The sequence below is a fragment of the Mytilus californianus genome, unplaced genomic scaffold (genome assembly GCF_021869535.1).
Source record: "Mytilus californianus isolate M0D057914Y unplaced genomic scaffold, xbMytCali1.0.p SCAF_1, whole genome shotgun sequence".
NCBI classification, from domain to species: domain Eukaryota; kingdom Metazoa; phylum Mollusca; class Bivalvia; order Mytilida; family Mytilidae; genus Mytilus; species Mytilus californianus.
The window spans coordinates 127,921,316-127,941,725 of record NW_026262581.1 but is presented as its reverse complement, the minus strand read 5'-3'; the positions used below and the strand labels follow the sequence as shown (position 1 = coordinate 127,941,725).

At 31.9% G+C, this 20,410-nt stretch overlaps 1 protein-coding gene across 3 annotated transcripts in view; it reads left to right on the top strand.

Moving 5' to 3' along the window:
- Window positions 1-20,410, top strand: part of LOC127733860 (phospholipid-transporting ATPase ABCA1-like) — a 90,020-nt gene that overhangs the window by 26,514 nt on the left and 43,096 nt on the right. For 2 of the 3 annotated variants that reach the window (XR_007997218.1, XM_052243277.1), the window contains exons 11-24: window positions 126-281; window positions 1,105-1,242; window positions 3,009-3,164; window positions 3,694-3,840; window positions 6,436-6,591; window positions 7,134-7,273; window positions 8,116-8,232; window positions 9,085-9,450; window positions 9,983-10,076; window positions 10,600-10,705; window positions 11,948-12,124; window positions 14,559-14,781; window positions 17,218-17,439; window positions 19,949-20,153. Coding sequence is in view for 2 of the 3 variants with exons in the window: in XM_052243277.1 (XP_052099237.1) it covers window positions 126-281; window positions 1,105-1,242; window positions 3,009-3,164; window positions 3,694-3,840; window positions 6,436-6,591; window positions 7,134-7,273; window positions 8,116-8,232; window positions 9,085-9,450; window positions 9,983-10,076; window positions 10,600-10,705; window positions 11,948-12,124; window positions 14,559-14,781; window positions 17,218-17,439; window positions 19,949-20,153 (2,403 nt within the window). In the remaining variant the exon portion in view is untranslated. Of the gene's footprint in view, window positions 1-125; window positions 282-1,104; window positions 1,243-3,008; window positions 3,165-3,693; window positions 3,841-6,435; window positions 6,592-7,133; window positions 7,274-8,115; window positions 8,233-9,084; window positions 9,451-9,982; window positions 10,077-10,599; window positions 10,706-11,947; window positions 12,125-12,145; window positions 12,311-14,558; window positions 14,782-17,217; window positions 17,440-19,948; window positions 20,154-20,410 lie in introns of all 3 variants that reach the window. The other variant, XM_052243291.1, reaches the window with a different exon arrangement.

The window sequence follows — 20,410 nt, the reverse complement described above, 5'->3', positions numbered from 1 at the left end:
TATATCACATCAACAATGGTCAATGTATACAATATTTGAAAAGAGAGAGTCAAGAATTTAATAAAAAAAAAAAAATTAAAAACCTCATTTAACATGCATCTGAAAGATTTTATTATCTGCTTCAGTAAACTGTTCACCTGGATATCACATCAACAATGGCCAATGTATACAATGTTTGAAAGGATACTACCAGACTGAGTATAACAAGACAACTTGTACAGCATGTTCATCTAACCATGACACACAAAATACAGGGTCCAGTAAATCTACAGATTGTCAGGGTAAGTCAGGTGCTTCATGGTACGGTCAACTATATAATTTTTTTTTATAGAAAAACAGAGCTAAAAAAATCATCCACCTATCCTATATGTACATACATGAAAAAAAATTGTTTTGCTGTGTAAAGATAACAAAATCTTTATGGATCAAGCAGTCAAATAGGAGGTTCACAATGGCAATATGCAAGAAAGATGAAATTTTATGGAAAGAAAGAAATTTATGTAGGAGGAGTTGCAGACAAAATTTGTCTACCGCCTTTTGTGATATATCAAGAGTTCATGTTTTGCTATGGGAAACCCCAAAATTCATTTGGATAAAAGAAATATATGCACAATGTTATTATATAAGGATACCAAATATTCTTTGAAATTTTCATTGAACAGTAACAGTGATGTGTGGTTTAAAGGAGTTGCTGATACGAAGGTTGTACATAGGAGCTTCATGATAATTTGACACAACAATCACTAGATACCAATTTATCATAGGGTTTTAAACACACTACTTTGATGTTACCAATTGCCTTGGATATTGGAATGGAAGGTGGATTTTCAATCAAGTGAAATGGATTGCTTTAATATTTATTTTTTGCTGTATTTTTTGCCAAGAAAATGGCATTTTGGAATAAGAGCAAGACTAGTTGTCTTTAAGTCATTATTGAATCCATCATGATTACACGTTATCTTGCGTACTGACCATGTGAGCTTGGAGGTCAAACTACTTACTCAGCATGTCTTAATGATGCAAGGCAAGGTAGACATATATTTATGTAACATGTACATATTATTATGTCCTATAGTTCTAATGTATAAGGGTTTTTTTCTTCAGAAATCTGCCCTGCTGGTACAGAGGGAGACAGTTGTAAGAAATGTGAGAAAGGTTACTATAAATCTACATCAGGTATCCAGGGGTGCATGAAGTGTCCTGATGGGTATACTGCAAGTGATGATAAAACTAAATGTATATGTAAGTATAAGTTAGAGTAAGGAAACAAACAAAACATCAACTCTCTTATTTTATGAACTATATAACTAGTATTTCTGTTTTATATTCTAGTGATAAGATAATGTAAATTCCCATTAGTAATATTTCAGGGCTTGTTTTTATGCCTGATTCATTTGTACATTTGTGTTGTCTAGACAGCTTTCATCTGTCATATACAATTGCTTTGTTAAAAGTGGTCAACACCTATTTTATCAAAGAAAATATATGTGAACAAAGCATTTAACAGTAATGTATTTTCAACACCGTGTGACATAATTCTTCTGCTATTTACTAATACTATACTGGTAATTCAGACTAGTGTTCCTTATCACTTTATTCCAACCTAGTAAATCTAGAGGTTGACACAGAAACAATCATCAATAGGGCAACAATTACAGAGAATAATCAGTGGTTTACTGAACAAAAATGGTCCACAGAATCGTCTACAAAATCAACTTAAAGTAAATGAACTTTTCATAAAAGCTTTCGTCAGAAAAAATGTCATAAATGAAATTTTAATAAAAGCTTTTGTCAGATATAACATAGTAAATGAAGTTTTAATAAAAGCTTTATCAGAAATAACAGAAATGTTAGAGGATCGCACTATTTCATTTTATAAATTTGATTATAAAATGTTATTTGAGGTTTGGGTAGATATTAATATGCAGAAACATGCTTAGTATTTACATATCTAATATAGTGCTATTCTCTTTGAAAAGTTGACTATACCCTATTTGTTTTATTTACTAGTAACATTAAATGCTGAAAGGATCTAATAGAAAGGAAAGGTTAAGGGGGCTGGAGGTGTGAGTTCAAAAAAATAAAACTTTACCAAAAATCATCATCTGATCATTCATGTAAAATTGTTTATCCCTCCTGCGTCCTCCCATATTGCTTTATAATGAAGAAGTGAAGCTTATTTACATTATTATCATGTTTGTGTCATATGATAGTTTTCCTTTGACCTTGCATATTTAATCACATTTATTTTAATGTTGGTATGTACAAACTTGATCGTTTTTTATTAAAGCTGTGTTGATCATTGTCCAGCAGACTGTTTGAGTTAAAAATGTTGATGTCTTTGTCAATCTGCTACCAATTGAATAATAATTTGTACTTCCATCAGACACTGTCTAAGGATGTATAGGAATTTCTTGTTTGTAATAATGCAATGTTATTGATAAATGATATAGTTTAATACATGTATATACATATTTTTCCTAGGTCATTGTCAGTTAGATTTTAAAAAGTTTTAGATTGCCTCTCTCATAACATATATATTTTAATTTCAGTTGTTGTGGTAGATTTAAAGGTGATAATACATAGGCTAGGCAATAAATTATTTCGCAATTTCACATTCAATATTTATTCACATACACTGATACTGATTTTTAGTGATATTTACATCAAGTGTAGTAATTATTAGGGCCCCGACGAATGGCGGGTCGCCCAATAGTGATCAGTCTGTTCGTCTGTCCGCCCGTAACAAATTGTGTCCGCTCTATATCTAGAGAACTGTTATAATTTCATACTTTATACTTGACATGTATATTAACCAACACCAGAGGGTGTGTCATAATGTTTGTACAACTTCAGGTCAAAGGTCAACGTCAAAAACTTTGGTTTCAGTTGACAACCCCATGTCCTATGGTAAAGATACAAATTTTTTACCACACGTTATTCACAGCGGGGCCCACAGAGATGGCTCCCATCTTAATGATGTCTAATTTTCTTTATTTTGTTTTCAGTGGATTGCAAGGCTGGTTCTTACATTGATGGCAATAAATGTTCTCCTTGTGGTTACGGCACATACCAGCCTGACCTTGCCCAGACATCTTGTCTGTCATGTGACTCCATCAAAAATACCACTTTCACTGGATCTGACAAAAAAGATGATTGTAAAGGTAAGTAAATATACTTTGAAGTAATTCAGCTATTGAATGTTAGCAAATAAAATATATAAACAGTTTTATGTGAAATTTTGACAAACATTTTTATATTTTATTTGATGAAGAAATGCACAATAACCTTTAAAATATTCCCAGAAAACCAAACAAAGAAGTCTCAGTTTTTTTATTAAATAGTTTTTAAAATTTTGTTTCATTTGTATGTTTAGTGTGGTATCCATTTCACATTTTGATGAAACAACATAGTATACATTATTGTTTAGGGGCCAGCTGAAGCCCCCTTCCAGGTGCGTGATTTTCTTTCTGTGTTGAACACCTATTGGTGACCTTGGGCTGTTTTCTGCTCTTTGGTCCGTTGTCTCTTTGACACGTTCCCCGTTTCCATTCTCTATTCTATTAGGTATTGTGTAGAGTTCAACTATGTAATTTACCTGTACAGTTTTAACTCATTACATTTCATTGAAATGATTCATCAATTCATAAATGAAAAAAAGTGAGATACACATATATTATCTATCTATTCCAGTGTACTGTGGTCCAGGTGAAGAAGGGACAGATACATGTTCTCCATGTAAAGACGACTATTATAAATCAACAGGTGGCAGGACAGCATGTTTACAATGTACAGGTCACATGACCTCTACTAAAAATGACAGGACTAAATGTACAATTTGTAAGTATTCTCTTAACATATATATGATTTTACAGATAGTTTTACTAAATGACTTAATGATAAAATATTTATATATATTAGTCTATAGATTTGCACAACAGTACTAATATAAGACGGTAATATACGAAGATGATGTAATAAAATCGTGTTGACAAATATTTCGGCTTAACAAATGTGTCAATAATTTTTTACAATACTAATACATTAGTATTGTAAAAATTATTGACACTGACGAAGGCTATTTGTTAAGCCGAAATATTTGTCAACATTAGTATTGTAAAAATTATTGACACTGACGAGGGCTATTTGTTAAGCCGAAATATTTGTCAACATTAGTATTGTAAAAATTATTGACACTGACGAAGGCTATTTGTTAAGCCGAAATATTTGTCAACATTAGTATTATAAAAATTATTGACACTGACGAGGGCTATTTGTTAAGCCGAAATATTTGTCAACATTAGTATTGTAAAAATTATTGACACTGACGAGGGCTATTTGTTAAGCCGAAATATTTGTCAACATTAGTATTGTAAAAATTATTGACACTGACGAGGGCTATTTGTTAAGCCGAAATATTTGTCAACATTAGTATTGTAAAAATTATTGACACTGACGAGGGCTATTTGTTAAGCCGAAATATTTGTCAACATTAGTATTGTAAAAATTATTGACACTGACGAGGGCTATTTGTTAAGCCGAAATATTTGTCAACATTAGTATTGTAAAAATTATTGACACTGACGAGGGCTATTTGTTAAGCCGAAATATTTGTCAACATTAGTATTGTAAAAATTATTGACACTGACGAGGGCTATTTGTTAAGCCGAAATATTTGTCAACATTAGTATTGTAAAAATTATTGACACTGACGAAGGCTATTTGTTATGCTGAAATATTTGTCAACATGATTTTATTACATCATCTTCATATATTACCATCTGAAATTAGTACCGTTGTGCCAATCTTTAGACTTGTATAATTTTTTCCTTATCTGCGCAGCATCGTCTATTCTAGTCGATACGGTACATATTAAATTTGCTGGTTGGTTCTTTTTATAGACCTATATATATACATATATATATAAACAAGTCTAAATTGAAAACAACGTTCAAACCTATGATTGCGTTGGATAAAAACCGCAATTTTTATACATGTGCATGCAAAACAAATTTCTTGGTAGAGGGGTCTAAATACAGCACAAACAACATTTTCCAAAAGACCAAATGAGTGAAAAAGTATATTTTAACAAAACGCATTTGACTAGCAGGTCAAACAACTGATGTTCTTAAACCCTGCTGACTGCCATTGGCGATTGCCAAATAAACGGATCACAAGATGTAACAAAATAGATCTCATCATTAATTTATTACCAAACAGAAAACAATAAATTCACGGAAAAGATGGTATACCGCAAACATGAGGTGCAAAAATTTGTACACCATATCCGGATTTCGACAATTAATGTCTCTTCAGTGATGTTAGGAATCGAAACGGTATTTGGAAGGCCATATAATTTACCTCAATTTAGGATAGACTCTTGAATTTTGAAAGAGTCAAAATAGGATGAACGGATCATATAAACCCGAAGGCAAATATAATACAAGCCCAAACGAAAAAATATAAACAAGTCTAAATTGAAAACAACGTTCAAACCTATGATTGCGTTGGATAAAAACCGCAATTTTTATACGTGTGCATGCAAAACAAATTTCTTGGTAGAGGGGTCTAAATACAGCACAAACAACATTTTCCAAAAGACCAAATGAGTGAAAAAGTATATTTTAACAAAACGCATTTGACTAGCAGGTCGAACAACTGATGTTCTTAAACCCTGCTGACTGCCATTGGTGATTGCCAAATAAACGGATCACAAGATGTAACAAAATAGATCTCATCATTAATTTATTACCAAACAGAAAACAATAAACTCGCGGAAATATATGTATATAATTCGCCTAAACAACAGCCCAACAATATTAGATCTGTAAATTTGCGGAAGCAAATTTTTTGTTCTTCCTTGGCCAGGATTCGAACTCATGCATATATATATATATGAGACTGCCCTTGAAATAACACACACACTTTAATAATTGTAAATTTAAATCACGGGGGATTGTGGGGTCTCTTCCTATATGAGAGTATACACTGAAGTGCCACTGGTATGGCTAAATTTTTCGTAAGTCAAATAAATCAATGGAGTGCAATTTCACAGAGGTTATAAAATTATGTCAATGGGCCATAAATGTTCATCTCTGCTAAGATGTCTGTAAAAACTGTGTACTGATCTATTTAATCAATTATAATGAATGATCCTGTGTTGTTAAAATCTAATTAAGATGCATGTCTCCTACAGATTGTATATTTAACTGATAGCTGGGAAATATTTGGTTATGATATTCCTATGAAATATATGTATGAGTAGGGATTTTCCCAAAAATCAATATATGAATGGGGGAATTTTTTTTTTTACTAGAATTAGCCTAATTTTATCTTTTCTATATACATGTACTTTGACTATAGCTATTTTTACAATGTTTAGGACCACATGATAATCTTGTGTTAATATAATCAATGTATTTTGATATTTTACAGTATTTTGTGATCGTGGCTATTTCTACAATGCTGTAGACAATACATGTAAACCTTGCCCAGAAGGGGAGTACAAAAGTGATAGAGGAATGGAAAAGATGTGCCAGGCTTGCACAGCTCGATATGAAGTGATAGGCAACCCTGGAACACAGTGTAAAAGTAAGTCTATGTTTGCCACAGATTTTACAGATTTGTAATGAATAACACAAATATTTTCACTGAAAAGGGATATGTAACTGAGACACTTACTTAAGTTGAAAGATTATAGATTATCTGTTTTTTGCTATTTTAGGCAACATCAATGAAATTGGCTTATAATGTCATGTTTTAATTCTACTGAACTAAGATTACCACTCTCAATTGAGTACCATGAGATGGAAAATTATCTCATAGAATGATTAAAGCAAAATTGAAGTGTATAGTGATACATGTAATGATGTATCCTACACAATTATATTCCTATTTAAAAAAAGAAGTTTAATCTTTATGAAAACATCAACAAACTTTTGGTAGAGTCAACAATATTATGTATTCTGTCACATGAGTACACACCTTTTTATTATTAAAAATCCTGATCTATGAATTGATGTTAAGCTTCAAGTCATTATTTTTTTTGGAATTACTGCCTTCATATTTTTGATGATAACTTTTCACCATCCTCTTGTCTTCCATCATTTTAGATATGATTATACTTATTGCAGGAACTGTTTGTGCTGATTTGATTGATAATTTCAAGTCCAATAGTTTTGGTAATGCAATTTGGAAACAGTTAAAGCCTCTGGTTGAAGGAAAAATACCATATGCACCAAACACATCAGCGATCAATGATGTTATTAAATTGGTAAGTAGATGAATAAATTGTACTACCCAGGGGGATATTAACAACTTGCTAAATAAAGAGTAGTACAGATGTGTTGCCTTAAAGGGTAACAAAATATTTAAGTCCCCTGAAAAAATATCAGGTCAAAATTTCTGTAAAATAATAAACTGTTGCCAAAATTAATCAATCATCTCATATACCAAACTTTTAGTGTGATTTGATTAAAAAAATACAGTCAAACCTGATTTAACGGTCACCTCTGTTCAGCGGTCACCTGCCTCTAATGGTCACTTTCAGACCCTCCCAAACAGTTTTTCTGTATAATTTAACTCGTTTCAGCGGTCACCTTTCTAACACGGTCAGCTGTCACCTGATTTACACATGAAATTGTCATTTCAACTTTTAAAAACGGTCATTTTAATGTTTTAACTACCAAAATAATTTTGACGAAATCAGTATTGAAGTCAAAATGAAAGTCAAAACCCACTTGCAAACGAGATTGCCCAATAGAAGGTGAATTTATGAATTCCCCGTGTCCCACAACTTACAATTTCCATTGAAAACCGTATCAACGACTTATTTCTGCATGAATATTAACATATTTCAAATTTTTCTTCTAATTTACAGCACCGGAATCTGCCATTTTTTTTTATTTTAATGCTCACAAGTACAATACTGATTGAAAACACTAAAACAATTTGCCTTGATCCTGGGCATGGAAAATGTCGGAATAGAAATTTTTTGGAACCTTGTTTAACAGGTCACTTCTCTTGAGCAGTTACTTTTGATACTTCCAAAGAGTGACTGCTTAATATAGGTTTGACTTTAGAATTTATATTATTTTATTTTTTTTTATCTTACAGGCAAACAAGACATTTGAAGACCTATTTAATATTGTGGACCTAGCAAGATCATGGAGAGCAGAATCGGATGTTTTATTTAACTTTCTTGAAACTAACCCTGAAATACAACTTCTTAGAGTAAGTAGTCATAAAATTATAAAGATCCTGGTTAGATTTCACTACAACACACATTTGTCCATTTTGGTTACATTTTTTCTCATCTCTGTGCTCATCAGAGTGAAGTTTTTCATCTCTAAAGTTTGTCACTATTTTAGAGAATTTGTAAAAGGTGTATGTATGTGATGTATGTATGTCTGTGAGACAGCAAATACCTGAAATACTTGGAAATAACAAGTATATCAAAGGAACAGTATTGTTGTTCTTCATCTTGATTGATTGTTGATGTTTAACATCACTTTCAGCACTATTGGTGATATTGTAGTGGTCAGTTTTTATTGTTAAAGGAAGCCAGAGTGCCAATAGAGAACCACCAACCTTTTGCAGGAAAATTGACAATCATAGTCAAGAGTGGAGTGACTGTTACTTAATATTTTAGTGATACATAAAGAGCTCACATCTTACAGTAAGATCAAGATGGCAGTTAATGTTGACTTATTATGTAATAACCAATACTTACTCAGCACAAATGGGATAGTTAATCAAGAAATGAAAATTCTGTTTTTTTCCTCAAAGAATTGATTAATGTGCATTTTCCCTTACATTTCCGATGTCACAATACTTACATTATTATGTCACAGTAAGATTTGATTGTTCAATAAAGGCAGTTAAGCAGATTGAACTCTGGTCATCCAGAGTATCTCATCCATATAGAAGTAAAATTGGTTTATAGCTTGAAGCTTATTTTCTTATCTAATTTGATAATACACACATCTTCATTGACTTATTTGACTGAACAACTTTAAATTTCAAACCATACGAAACCAAAGTATTTACTGAATTATTGTTATTTAGTCGTGACTTTATTTACAGGATTTCACGTGTTCTGAAGTTTGTGATAACCTATGGCATACATTTAGACGAACAGCTTGTAATGGAACATTACCAGGATTTAATATATCATCTCTTTTATCTGGACTTAATGTTGGTGGATTCAATATTGCGTCCTTAATACCAGGACTCTCTACTGGTGGAATGAATGACATCTTGTCTCTGATACCAGGATTTAACCAAAGTGGACTAACAGCCCTTTGTGATGTGGACCCAAACTATAGCCCCTGCGAGTCACTGTTTCAGTTTCTTTACAGTGGTACTGATATTAACATTTCCAATTATACATGGAAGGACGCTTTAGAGAATGTTAACAGTGTACTTGAAATGGTTTCTGAATATGGAAAGGTAATTCACTTTGGATGTTAGCAAATACATATTGTTGAACTAAAATCCTTGCAGCTTTAAAGGATATCTGTTACTCACTATGTGTTTTCCTGGGTTTTTTTTATCAATTGTTCATGTAGCAAAACCTTTTTGATACTCAAAAACTCTAGTTTTATGCCCCCCCTCTCCTCTTCACCTAAAAATGATTAAGCTTTTGGGATATTCTAAGGTAGGGTAAAACTCCATCAAATAATTGTTAAAAAAGAGTAGTTACAGTATTAATCATTTATGCATTTACCAATATTATTGCAAGTGTTCACTTTTATTTAGATGAAAATTGTTGAAATCACAACTGCTGAATAGGCTATCAGGTAATCAACAGTAAAGTGACCCGAAAAAAATCACTGCTTCTATATCTAACTTAATTACATAAATGCAACACCATGCGTATAAAAATATATATATTTTTCATCAAAAACAATTTTTGATGTAAGTTGAACACAAAATAGTTAATTATGTTCATAGAATGTTTCATATTCTGGTATTGTTTCAGTGCTTTGTATTTGACAAGTTTGAAGGATTCAAATCAGAGTATGAATTGACAGCAAGAGCTTTACAGCTGATTGGTCAAAATAAATACTTTGGCGGTAAGTGTAGAAACATATGAGGATTTTACATTAATAAACAACATATTTTTCTCACGTTACAAATGATCATTGCATGTTAAATTCTGTCAAGAGGTAATTTGAACAACTGATTGTTTGTGAGCACAAAATTTAATAGGAGAGACTTGGTTATGGTCAGGTTAAGTGCCAGAATGCAATACTTTAATCTTTATGATCTAGATTTTAAAAAGTAACAAATTTTCTAATTAATCATATAAGATTTGACTTGGACTAACCAGATATGGATCTGTTATGTCTTAATTTCAGTAATTTTTGTGTATTACCTATACTCAATGGCGAAATTTGTAACTAAAACACAATTGTAAATTTGCTGACAGCCTGTCAAATGTGATAGACGCCGGATATAATTATATTTCAAATACTGTGGGTTCATTATTATTCTTTGGGTACCAATTATTTGTGTTGTTAGGTTGCTGTCTCAATGATGTATACCATGTGTACCAGAGATCTCTTTTTATTCATAATTATATTTTTTACTTAACAGCTATTGTGTTTGATAAAGAACATAAAAATGGACTTGAATCACATGTGAGGTATTCCATCAGAATGAACCAGGATCGTGTAGATTCAACAAACAGAATTCAGTCTAGGTGGGTATAAAGTTATCTAACGTCACTTACCTGCTAATAGTTAATATATCTGTGGTCTTTTGTATTGAATACACTTACAACTGGCCTAGGCACTTTCAAGTTATGATGTTGCATTTGATGTGGCCATTTGTTTTTTTTTCAAGACTTATGATAACCTCTAGATGTCTCTTTAAAAAATGAAGTTGTCTTCTGATAGCATGTTCAAATGTGTGCTAGAGGTCATGTGTTTGATCCCTGGCTGGGTCAAATCAGAGACTTGAAAATTGATATTTGCTGCTTCTTTGCAAAGCACGTAGCATTTAAGACTTGGAGCAAAGATTGGTTGGATCTGAGAATAAACATGTTTTGTTGATTGATTGATTGATTGATTGGTGTTTAATGCTACTTTCAGCACTATTGGCTGTTTCTTGGCTGTCAGTTTTTATTGGTGGAGGAAGCCAGGGGTTTCCAGGGAGAACCACCAACCTTTGGCAGGAAAACTAACAATCCTAGTCATTTAAGATAGAAGTCAAATGCACCTGCCACGTTTGAACTCCTTGACCTCAGTGTTGACAGGCTAGTGATACAGAAGTTGGACTACTTAGACCATTCAGCCACCAAGCCCTTAAACGTGTTTTGAAATCTTGTCAATGTGTCTAGTACAAAACAGGGTTCAAGTTCATATCACATTAACATATCATCAGGAATGTGCCTTGTAATATGTGCCAACGGATGATAAACAGCCATCCCTTCTCTTTTTTGAGAATATGTTTGATTGGGCTGCTGACTCTTTTTTGTGATTTTGTGTTGTTTGGGTGTTGTCTTCTTTTTTTAAAAGTGAATTGTTGGTTTGCTGTCTCATTGGAATTTATCCAACTTCTCCGTTTTATCATATCTTTCAGACATAACCAGATCTGGGATTGCCAGTTATTTTGCCTTTAATATAACACTGTCACCAATCTTTATTTTAGCCAGTTTATGAACTTTTTAGGTGTTTCTTTCTAGTTATGGACCTTTATTTGCAAAAAAATAGTTATTTTTTATATTTCCATAATTTTTTGAAACTTTTACATTTGAATATGTGTATTATATATTTTTTTTTTATAACTTGACCTTCTCCATTAGATAAAAGGGAATTAATTTTATATACAAGGAGATGATGTAACATAATATATTTACTAGCAATAAACTTTCAACACAGCTGTCGATTTTTCACTGGGTTGAACAGTTATTCTCCCTTTTATTAAAAATGTATATTTGTAGGTACTGGCGACCAGGACCTAGATCTACACCTGGAATAGATACTAAATATGTAACATATGGCTTTGCCTATCTACAGGATATGATTGACCATGCTATTATCAAAATCCAGACATACAATACTTCTGATATAGGAGTTATCACACAGATGTTCCCATATCCATGTTATATCCAAGATAAGTAAGTTATTATCTGTTACAGGTACTGGCGACCGGGACCAAGAACTTACTATCGATATCTGCGTTATGGCTTTGTTTTCTTACAAGACATGATTGATCATGCTATAGTTAAGATACAAACAAACAACACATCAGATATAGGTGTGATACTTCAGCAGTTCCCTTACCCATGTTATATACAGGATAAGTGAGTAGCATGTTGTCTATTATTACAATATTATATTATTTAAAAGCTGTGATTTGTTAATTCATGTCATGTATTCCAATTATAAAATACTTATAAACTTGGTAATGAATAAAATAAAATTATTAAACTTAACTTTAAAATTAACTATGAATTCTTTGTACAATTTGAAATGAATAAAAAAGGAAACAACATGCAGATGTGGATCCAAGATTTTGAAATAAATGGGTGAGGGGGTACCAAGGCAAAGTAAAATGTCTATGCGATAACCATATATGTAGTTCCATAAGACCCCCTCTTAAATCTGACTGCCATGGACTGGTTTTTGAGGTAGCTCATTTTCAAATAACAGCAAATGAGAATTGAACAAAAATGTATATGTAGATTACTCATTCTTGAAAGGCAAGTCATAGCTGTTGGATAATAAAATGTTATAATAAAACAATTGTAGCCTTTTCAAATCAGTTAATACATGTATGTCCCTTAAAGTATATAGTCTATGGACTACCTCCTAAGTCAATATACTTTCATCGGGTTGATAAAACATGTATTGATCTCAACAAAATGCTATATTTGTATAATATAGACTTAACTTTTAAATAGTAGGCTAGTAAATTGCAGATATAATATAATCATTTTTAATGCAAAAGTTTTTATAGTATAGATATATAGATATATATGTCCATAAAGTGATATTTTTTTTAGATTTTTATTGACTAATGCCTTATATTTCAGATATTAAAAAATGTGATTCTCTGAGATAGTAGTTTTCTATTTTTTGAATTTTATCATACATATTTTTGTTGAAACATCTTGGATATAAGCAAAAACTGCAAGCATAAAACCCCCCAAATTCCCAAATATAATTTTGAGATTATTGTTTTGATATGAGCCTTCCCCAAAAACATAATATGCAACATCATGTCTTATACAAGGATGTTGATCTTAGTAAGGTTTACCTGCATCGACAAAGGGGAAAGCAGGACTAGTAATCGCTTGACTTCATTCGTCTGGTTGTACGTTGTCTTTCAGAAAGACCTTAAGTAGAACACTTTCGCTTCTATGATATGGAATGATTTAATATTTGGTTTGCAGCTTGATAATATTGATTTCGAGAAGAGCGAGCAATTTTTACATCCGCTGTGCAGCCACTTCCTGTTTACCGATTGTTTGAAATTTTACAACACATTGTTGTGCAAGAAACATTTTTCGTCAAATATTTCTTTACTTTAATCAAAGGGAATGGTTTAATATTTGGTCTGCAGCTTGATAATGTTGACTTGTAGCAAAAAAGCAATTTTTACATAACTATCTGTTTGTCCATAGTTTGAAACTGTTCAATATTCATTGTACTAGGAAAATTTTCATCAAACTTTTCTTGACTTCTATTTAAGGAAATGATTTAATATTTGGTCTGCCTCTTCATAATATTGAGTTGTAGGGAGGAAGCAATTTTTACATCCACTATCCCGCCACTTCCTGTTTGCCAATAGTTTGAAATTTTACAGTACTAATTGTACAGGAAAATTTTCATTATTTTGTGTCGTACTGAAGGGAATTTTTAATTTTTTGTCTGCAGCTTTATTATGTTTAGTTGTTATGGCAACATTGGTAATCAATTTTTACATCCGCCATGCAGCCACTTCCTGTTTGTCGATATTTTGAAAATTTACAACACTTATTGTGAAAGGAAAATATTCATCACATTTATTTTGTCTTTAATAAAAGGGAATGATCAGTTATGCTTCAGTATACATGTTACTTCAATTGCATGCATCGATGCAGGTCCAGACCCTGTATTGGTCATGTTAAGTAATACTATTGTTTGAATTTAATTTTACCATTTTGTTATTATTCCTATGATTTAGCATGGTTCTCATGAGAATTAAAACAAATCACATTCTTTTTCACATTTATTTATTAATTTTGGATTATTTACATATCAAGTCTAAGAAATATTAAAGTATTTTTTTTCAAAAATGATTATGTATTTGTATATTATGTAAGGCTTTTTATTTGTAAATCTGAAATTTGGTTTTATTAGTAATCATGTCATTTTTAGAGACAACTTGTTTGTAGAGAGGGGATGGTGGTGTAAGGAGATGGGGAACTTATTTTCTTTTCTATTAAAATTCATCAAACCTGCGGAGATTAAATATCTTAAAACAAATATCAGCATAAAAAAGTAATCATTTAAAAAGGGTTTAGCATGTGTAAATAATTATTTTTACCTTTATCATTATTGTTATAGATTTATCTATGCCATATCCCGAACTTTGCCATTATTCCTGGTGTTAGCCTGGGTGCTGTCTGTGGCCATGATATGTAAGAATATTGTGTATGAGAAGGAGATGCGTCTGAAGGAAGTGATGAAGATTATGGGATTAGGTAATGGTGTCCACTGGCTGGCGTGGTTTATTGATGCCTTCATTGTCATGTTTATATCTCTGATTCTGATGGTTATTATTTTGAAGGTAAGGAATAGCATAGATAAAAGGAAATTTTGAGTATACATCGTTTTGACAGCAACCCAACAACACTGAATTCTAAAGTCTTAAGGTCATTATATGGCCTTTGACAATGGACTAGTGTCTATTTGATATATCCACTATTAAGAGTCTATGATTCTATATAATTCATGACTGGACTTTTCAATCGATTATTGATTTAGGGATGTATGGCGGGCAGGCGGGTGACTGCCAAACAGTGTCCATTAATTAACGATTTTAGCTGTTCTCGTTGTTGAGTTGTAGACCTTTCAGTAGCAAAGTGATTCTTATTATATGCTTTTGAGTTATTTCCCTTTGAACAGAAATGGTGTAATTAATAAGTAATTTCTAATTTCTATGTCATTAGGTCTCTTGTTTTTATTTTGAGTTATTTCTCTTTGAACAGAAATGGTGTAAATTGTAAGTCTATCAATGATTGTATCTGTTCAATTGATTTTAGTCAGGAGGTGTCAAAAATTTCTTTATAACTATTTTTTTTAAAGTGTGTGTTTTGAAGGTAGATGTTACAGTTGTTATGTGGTATTTGCTTTTCTTTTTGTTTTGTGTGTTAATGTTTAATTTTTACTTGATCCTGTTTGGGGATCCAGATTTGCAAATATCATTTTCATTAGATAATAATCTATTTTTATTCTTCCTATAAAACTACACACAATTTGTATTATAGATTTTTACAATTAACTAAACATACACATTTGTACATGTATTTGGATTAGGACAATGTATTTACTATTACATGTAATTTATTCATGCAATAATTTCCACCTTTTATCAAGATAACTAACATGTGGTAATTATCAACTTACAAAATTATAATTGCAGTGACAGATTTATTTTCGATTTTGGGCCCAGTTTTCAAGTTGGTCCAAATCATGGTTCAAAATTAAACTATGTTTGATTTCAGCATCAATTGAATATAATATAGGGTTCTTTCAAATGAATCTAAACTTGTATTTAAATTTTGGATTTTTGGGCCCAGTTTTCAAGTTGGTCCAAATCAGGGTCCAAAATTTATCTTTGTTTGATTTCAACAAAAATTGAATTAATGGGGTTATTTGAAATGCTGAATCTAACCATGTATTTAGAGATTTTGGATTTTGGGCTCCTTTATTAAATTGGTCCACATTGAGGTCCAAAGGGTCCTAAATTAAACTTTTGTTTGATTTCATCAAAAATTGAATTCTTGGGTTTTTTTATACGCCCGTCAAATTTTTGACGGGACGTATTATGTTATACAAATGTCCGTCCGTCTGTCTGTCCGGCGTAAACATGTCGCACCGTAACTTGAGAATGACTTATCCAAATTTCATGAAACTTAACATAGTTGTTTCTTATGATGGTCAAACGATCTGTATACTTTTTGGTGAAAATTAGATTAAAACTTTTTGAGTTACGGGACTTAGTAACTAAAACAGGTGTGTGTTTTTTTCACATGTCGTGCCGTATCTCAAAAACAATTTATGATTATTGCTTAAAACTTTACACACTTCTTAGTTATATTAATCTTAAGATCTGTATACTTTTTGGTGATGATTCAAAATTTTATTTTAGAGATATTGAGTATTTTGTTAAAAAAGGGGGAGGGGTTTTTCACATGTCGCACCGTATCTCAAAAACGATTTATGAATATTGCTTACAATTTTACACACTTCTTAGTTATGTTAATCTAAAGATCTGTATACTTTTTGGTTTTGATTCAAAATTTTATTTTTGAGATATTGATTTTTTTTTTTTAAAAGGGGGGGTTTTCACATGTCGCGCCGTATCTCAAAAACGATTTATGATTATTGCTTAAAATTTTACACACTTCTTAGTTATATTAATCTAAAGATCTGTATACTTTTTGGTTTTGATTCAAAATTATATTTTAGAGATATTGAGTTTTTGTTAAAAAAAAAGGGGGTTTTCGCATGTCACGCCGTATGTCAGAAACTATTTATGCTTATTGCATAAAAATTCACACACAAGACGACGGGCGTATCATGCGCTCATGGCGCAGCTGTTTATTGATATGCTGATGCTAACAATGTATTTAGATTTTAGATATTGGACCATAATAGGTAAATGTCCAATTTCAAATTTTTCAGTTCTTTGACCACATTCATTTTGTGTCACAAACCTATGCTGTGTCAAATATTCAATCACAATCCAAATTCAGAGCTGATTTAAGCTTGAATGTTGTGTCCATACTTGCTCAACTGATGAGGGTTCGACCTCTGCAGCCTCTTGTTTTTACATGTGTTAATTAATTTTCTACAGAACATGATGCCTCTTTAAGTCACATTTAATAATTGTAATATGGCCTTCACAAGGTATCTGTTTACATTTAGCAATTGTTCTTTAATTTGATGTCGGTAACATGGCTTATACCTTTAATAAAGTTTTTTTTTTATTTGATTTCAGGCAGGAAAAGTTCTTGAGCATTCAGACCCTACAGTAATCCTGTTCTTGTTAACAGCATTCACAGTGGCTACTATATCACAATGTTTCCTCTTCAGCGTTTTCTTCTCGAAAGCTAACATTGCAGCATGTGTTGCTGGGTTTTTGTACTTCATGTTGTATTTAATATATCCCCTGTGTTCTCAGTGGGAGGAATTGATGACAAGTACACATAAAAGTCTAGCTGTAAGTAAAGCATGTACTCCATTATGTGTTAGCCTCTTTCTTTACCTTGCTTTATGTATTTGTCATGTATTTCATTGAAGTAACAGATGATAAGAGTCTCTCTGCAAGTAAATTTACAAATGGGATATCACATCATAATTCTTATATTATTTGCATATTTGGAAATACGTTAATATGATTGGTCCAGAAGGCTTCCGGTAGCGGTTTTTTAAGTGAATTATTTTTGGATGACCATGTTGACCTTACTTCTTTTATATATATTCACATGCCAGGCAAATCCAATGAACAAACACACAATAACGTGTGATAGATGTTACCAAAGGGGAAAACAAATTCTTTATCTGCGATTTTAAAGAAATGAGGATTAAACACCTTTTGAAAGGAATTTATAGGTGTAATAACTGGACCAAGTCACACACAAACATATCATAAAAGTTTTTATTTATTTGTGAGTGACCTAGTAAAGTTTATAGAACCAAAAAATTCTGTACAAAAGATCTTTAATCCTATAATAATTTTTACAATAATGTTGTTTTTAAAGCCCATCACAAACACAGTATAGCCACATTCATTCTTTTTTTCACACATACAATAAATGTTAATAATTAGAAACATATGAAACACATTACAAATAACTAAGTATGATATACATAGGGAACACAAGACTTATAATCCTATAAATGGCTATTTTCAATAGGAGATAGACCCACCCCAAATGACAGATCTGTCCTATTAGTGAATCATCCAATCAAAACTTTTATAACAAGTTTGATCAGAAACATTGTCCAATTAAACATCATTATACATGGATCAATTTTTGTCTCGCCTTGACGGAGTCAAAAAGCGAGACATAGGTATGCTGTTTTCCGGCGGCGGCAGCGTCAACAATGTATTAGTTTGTGATTAGGTCTAGTTCATGGTGAACCACTAGTGGTAGGTCAATGATATTTGGTATACAGTTGTATTAGCATTGGCACATCTCATTACCATGGAGATTATTTGGCCCCACCCCCTCAGTCAAGGTCTATTGACTTTGAAACTTTTCATAGTTTACATGTATTAGTTTGTGATTAGGTCAATTTATGGGGAACCACTAGTGGTAGGTCAATGATATTTGGTATGCAGTTTTATAAGCATTGGCATATCTCATTTCCATGTAGATTATTTGGCTCCGCCCCCTTAGTCATGGTCTATAAAATTGAGAATGGAAATGGGGAATGTGTCAAAGAGACAACAACCCGACCATAGAACAGACAACAGCAGAAGGTCACCAACAGGTCTTCAATGCAGCGAGAAATTCCCGCACCCGGAGGCGTCCTTCAGCTGGCCCCTAAACAAATATATATACTAGTTCAGTGATAATGAACGCCATACTAAACTCCAAATTGTACACAAGAAACTAAAATTAAAAATAATACAAGACTAATATAGGTCTATTGACTTTGAAAATTTTGCTAAGTTAACATGTATTAGTTTGTGATTAGGTCAGTTCAAGGGGAACCATTAGTGGTAGGCCAATGTTAATTGGTGTTCAGTTGTATAAGCATTAGCACATCTCATTTCCATGGAGAATATTTGGCCACGCCCCCTCAGTCATGGTCTATTTACTTTGAAACTTTTGCTTAGTTTACATGTATTAGTTTGTGATTAGATCAGTTTAAGATGAACTGCTAATGTTAAGTCAATGATATTTGTTATGCAAATTTATTGGCGTTTGCAAGTATCGTTTCCATGGAGATTATATAGCCCCACCCCTGATCATGGTTCATTGACTTTGAAACTTTTACATAGTTTACAAGTTAATGTTTGTGTTTAGGTTTGTTTAAAGGGAACGACTTATAATAAGTCAATTGTATTTGGTATGCAGTTGTATTAGCATTGGCACATCTCATTCCATGGAGATTGTTTAGCCATGTACCTTCAATCATGGTTCATCAACATTGAATATTTGCATAACTTACATGTTAAAGTATTGCTATTTTAATTTCAACATTTGCATTATCAAAATTACAAAAAGGCGAGACATTTCTCTGTGATAACAGTTTATTCTTTCAACCATATCAGAAAGTAAGAGTGATAATGGTCAGAGGAAAATAGATTCATTAATATTGTTTGAATACTTTTTCTATTGATTCCATGGATAGAGGGAGGCAAACTTCAAATATAAATTATAAACTAACTCTTTATTTTTTTGCTGTGATATGTGATATGATAAGAATGAATTATTTAGTTTAGGAATCATAAAATAAAAGGAGATGTGGGATGTATGTCAATAAGATAGCAACCCAATGACAAATATAACCAATAAACATCTAAACAACTATGATGTGGGATCAGGGTCATAGTTATGACAAGTGTATTCTAACAAGTGTTAAATGGATCAAATAGAGTATAGGGTAAGTTAGTTCCTGTTCATTTAACCAGTTGTGATTAGGCTTTGACAGTATAGTAAATACATAAACATGTATAAAGCATTGTCATAAGTGACAGATGTGTTTCTTTATAACAGGGTCTATCATCAAGTGTAGCCTTTGGGTTTGCCTGTAGTTATGTAGCTAGGTATGAGGAGCAAGCCATTGGTGTCCAGTGGAGTAACATCGGTGAAACACCTATTGTTGATGATGATTACAGCTGTTTGAATTGTATTGTCATGATGATTGTTGATGCCATTATATATGGTTTGTTTACCTGGTATATAGAAGCTGTTTTCCCTGGTAAGCAGTTATTATATCTTCATATAATAAAGTAATTTAATTTCAGAAAATTTTGGCGATGTTTTCATTATTGCAAAAATTGTGATGTGATAGGTTTTGCAAATATATAAATTTGCATTTAAATTTTATAGCATTATTTGAATACAGCATTTTCTTTAGTTGTAATAACTTAACTCACATTTTTGTCCATTGTTCATTTGAAGTAAGTTAAAAAAAGTTTCCCCTATATAACTTGATATATGAATGCAACAAAAGAT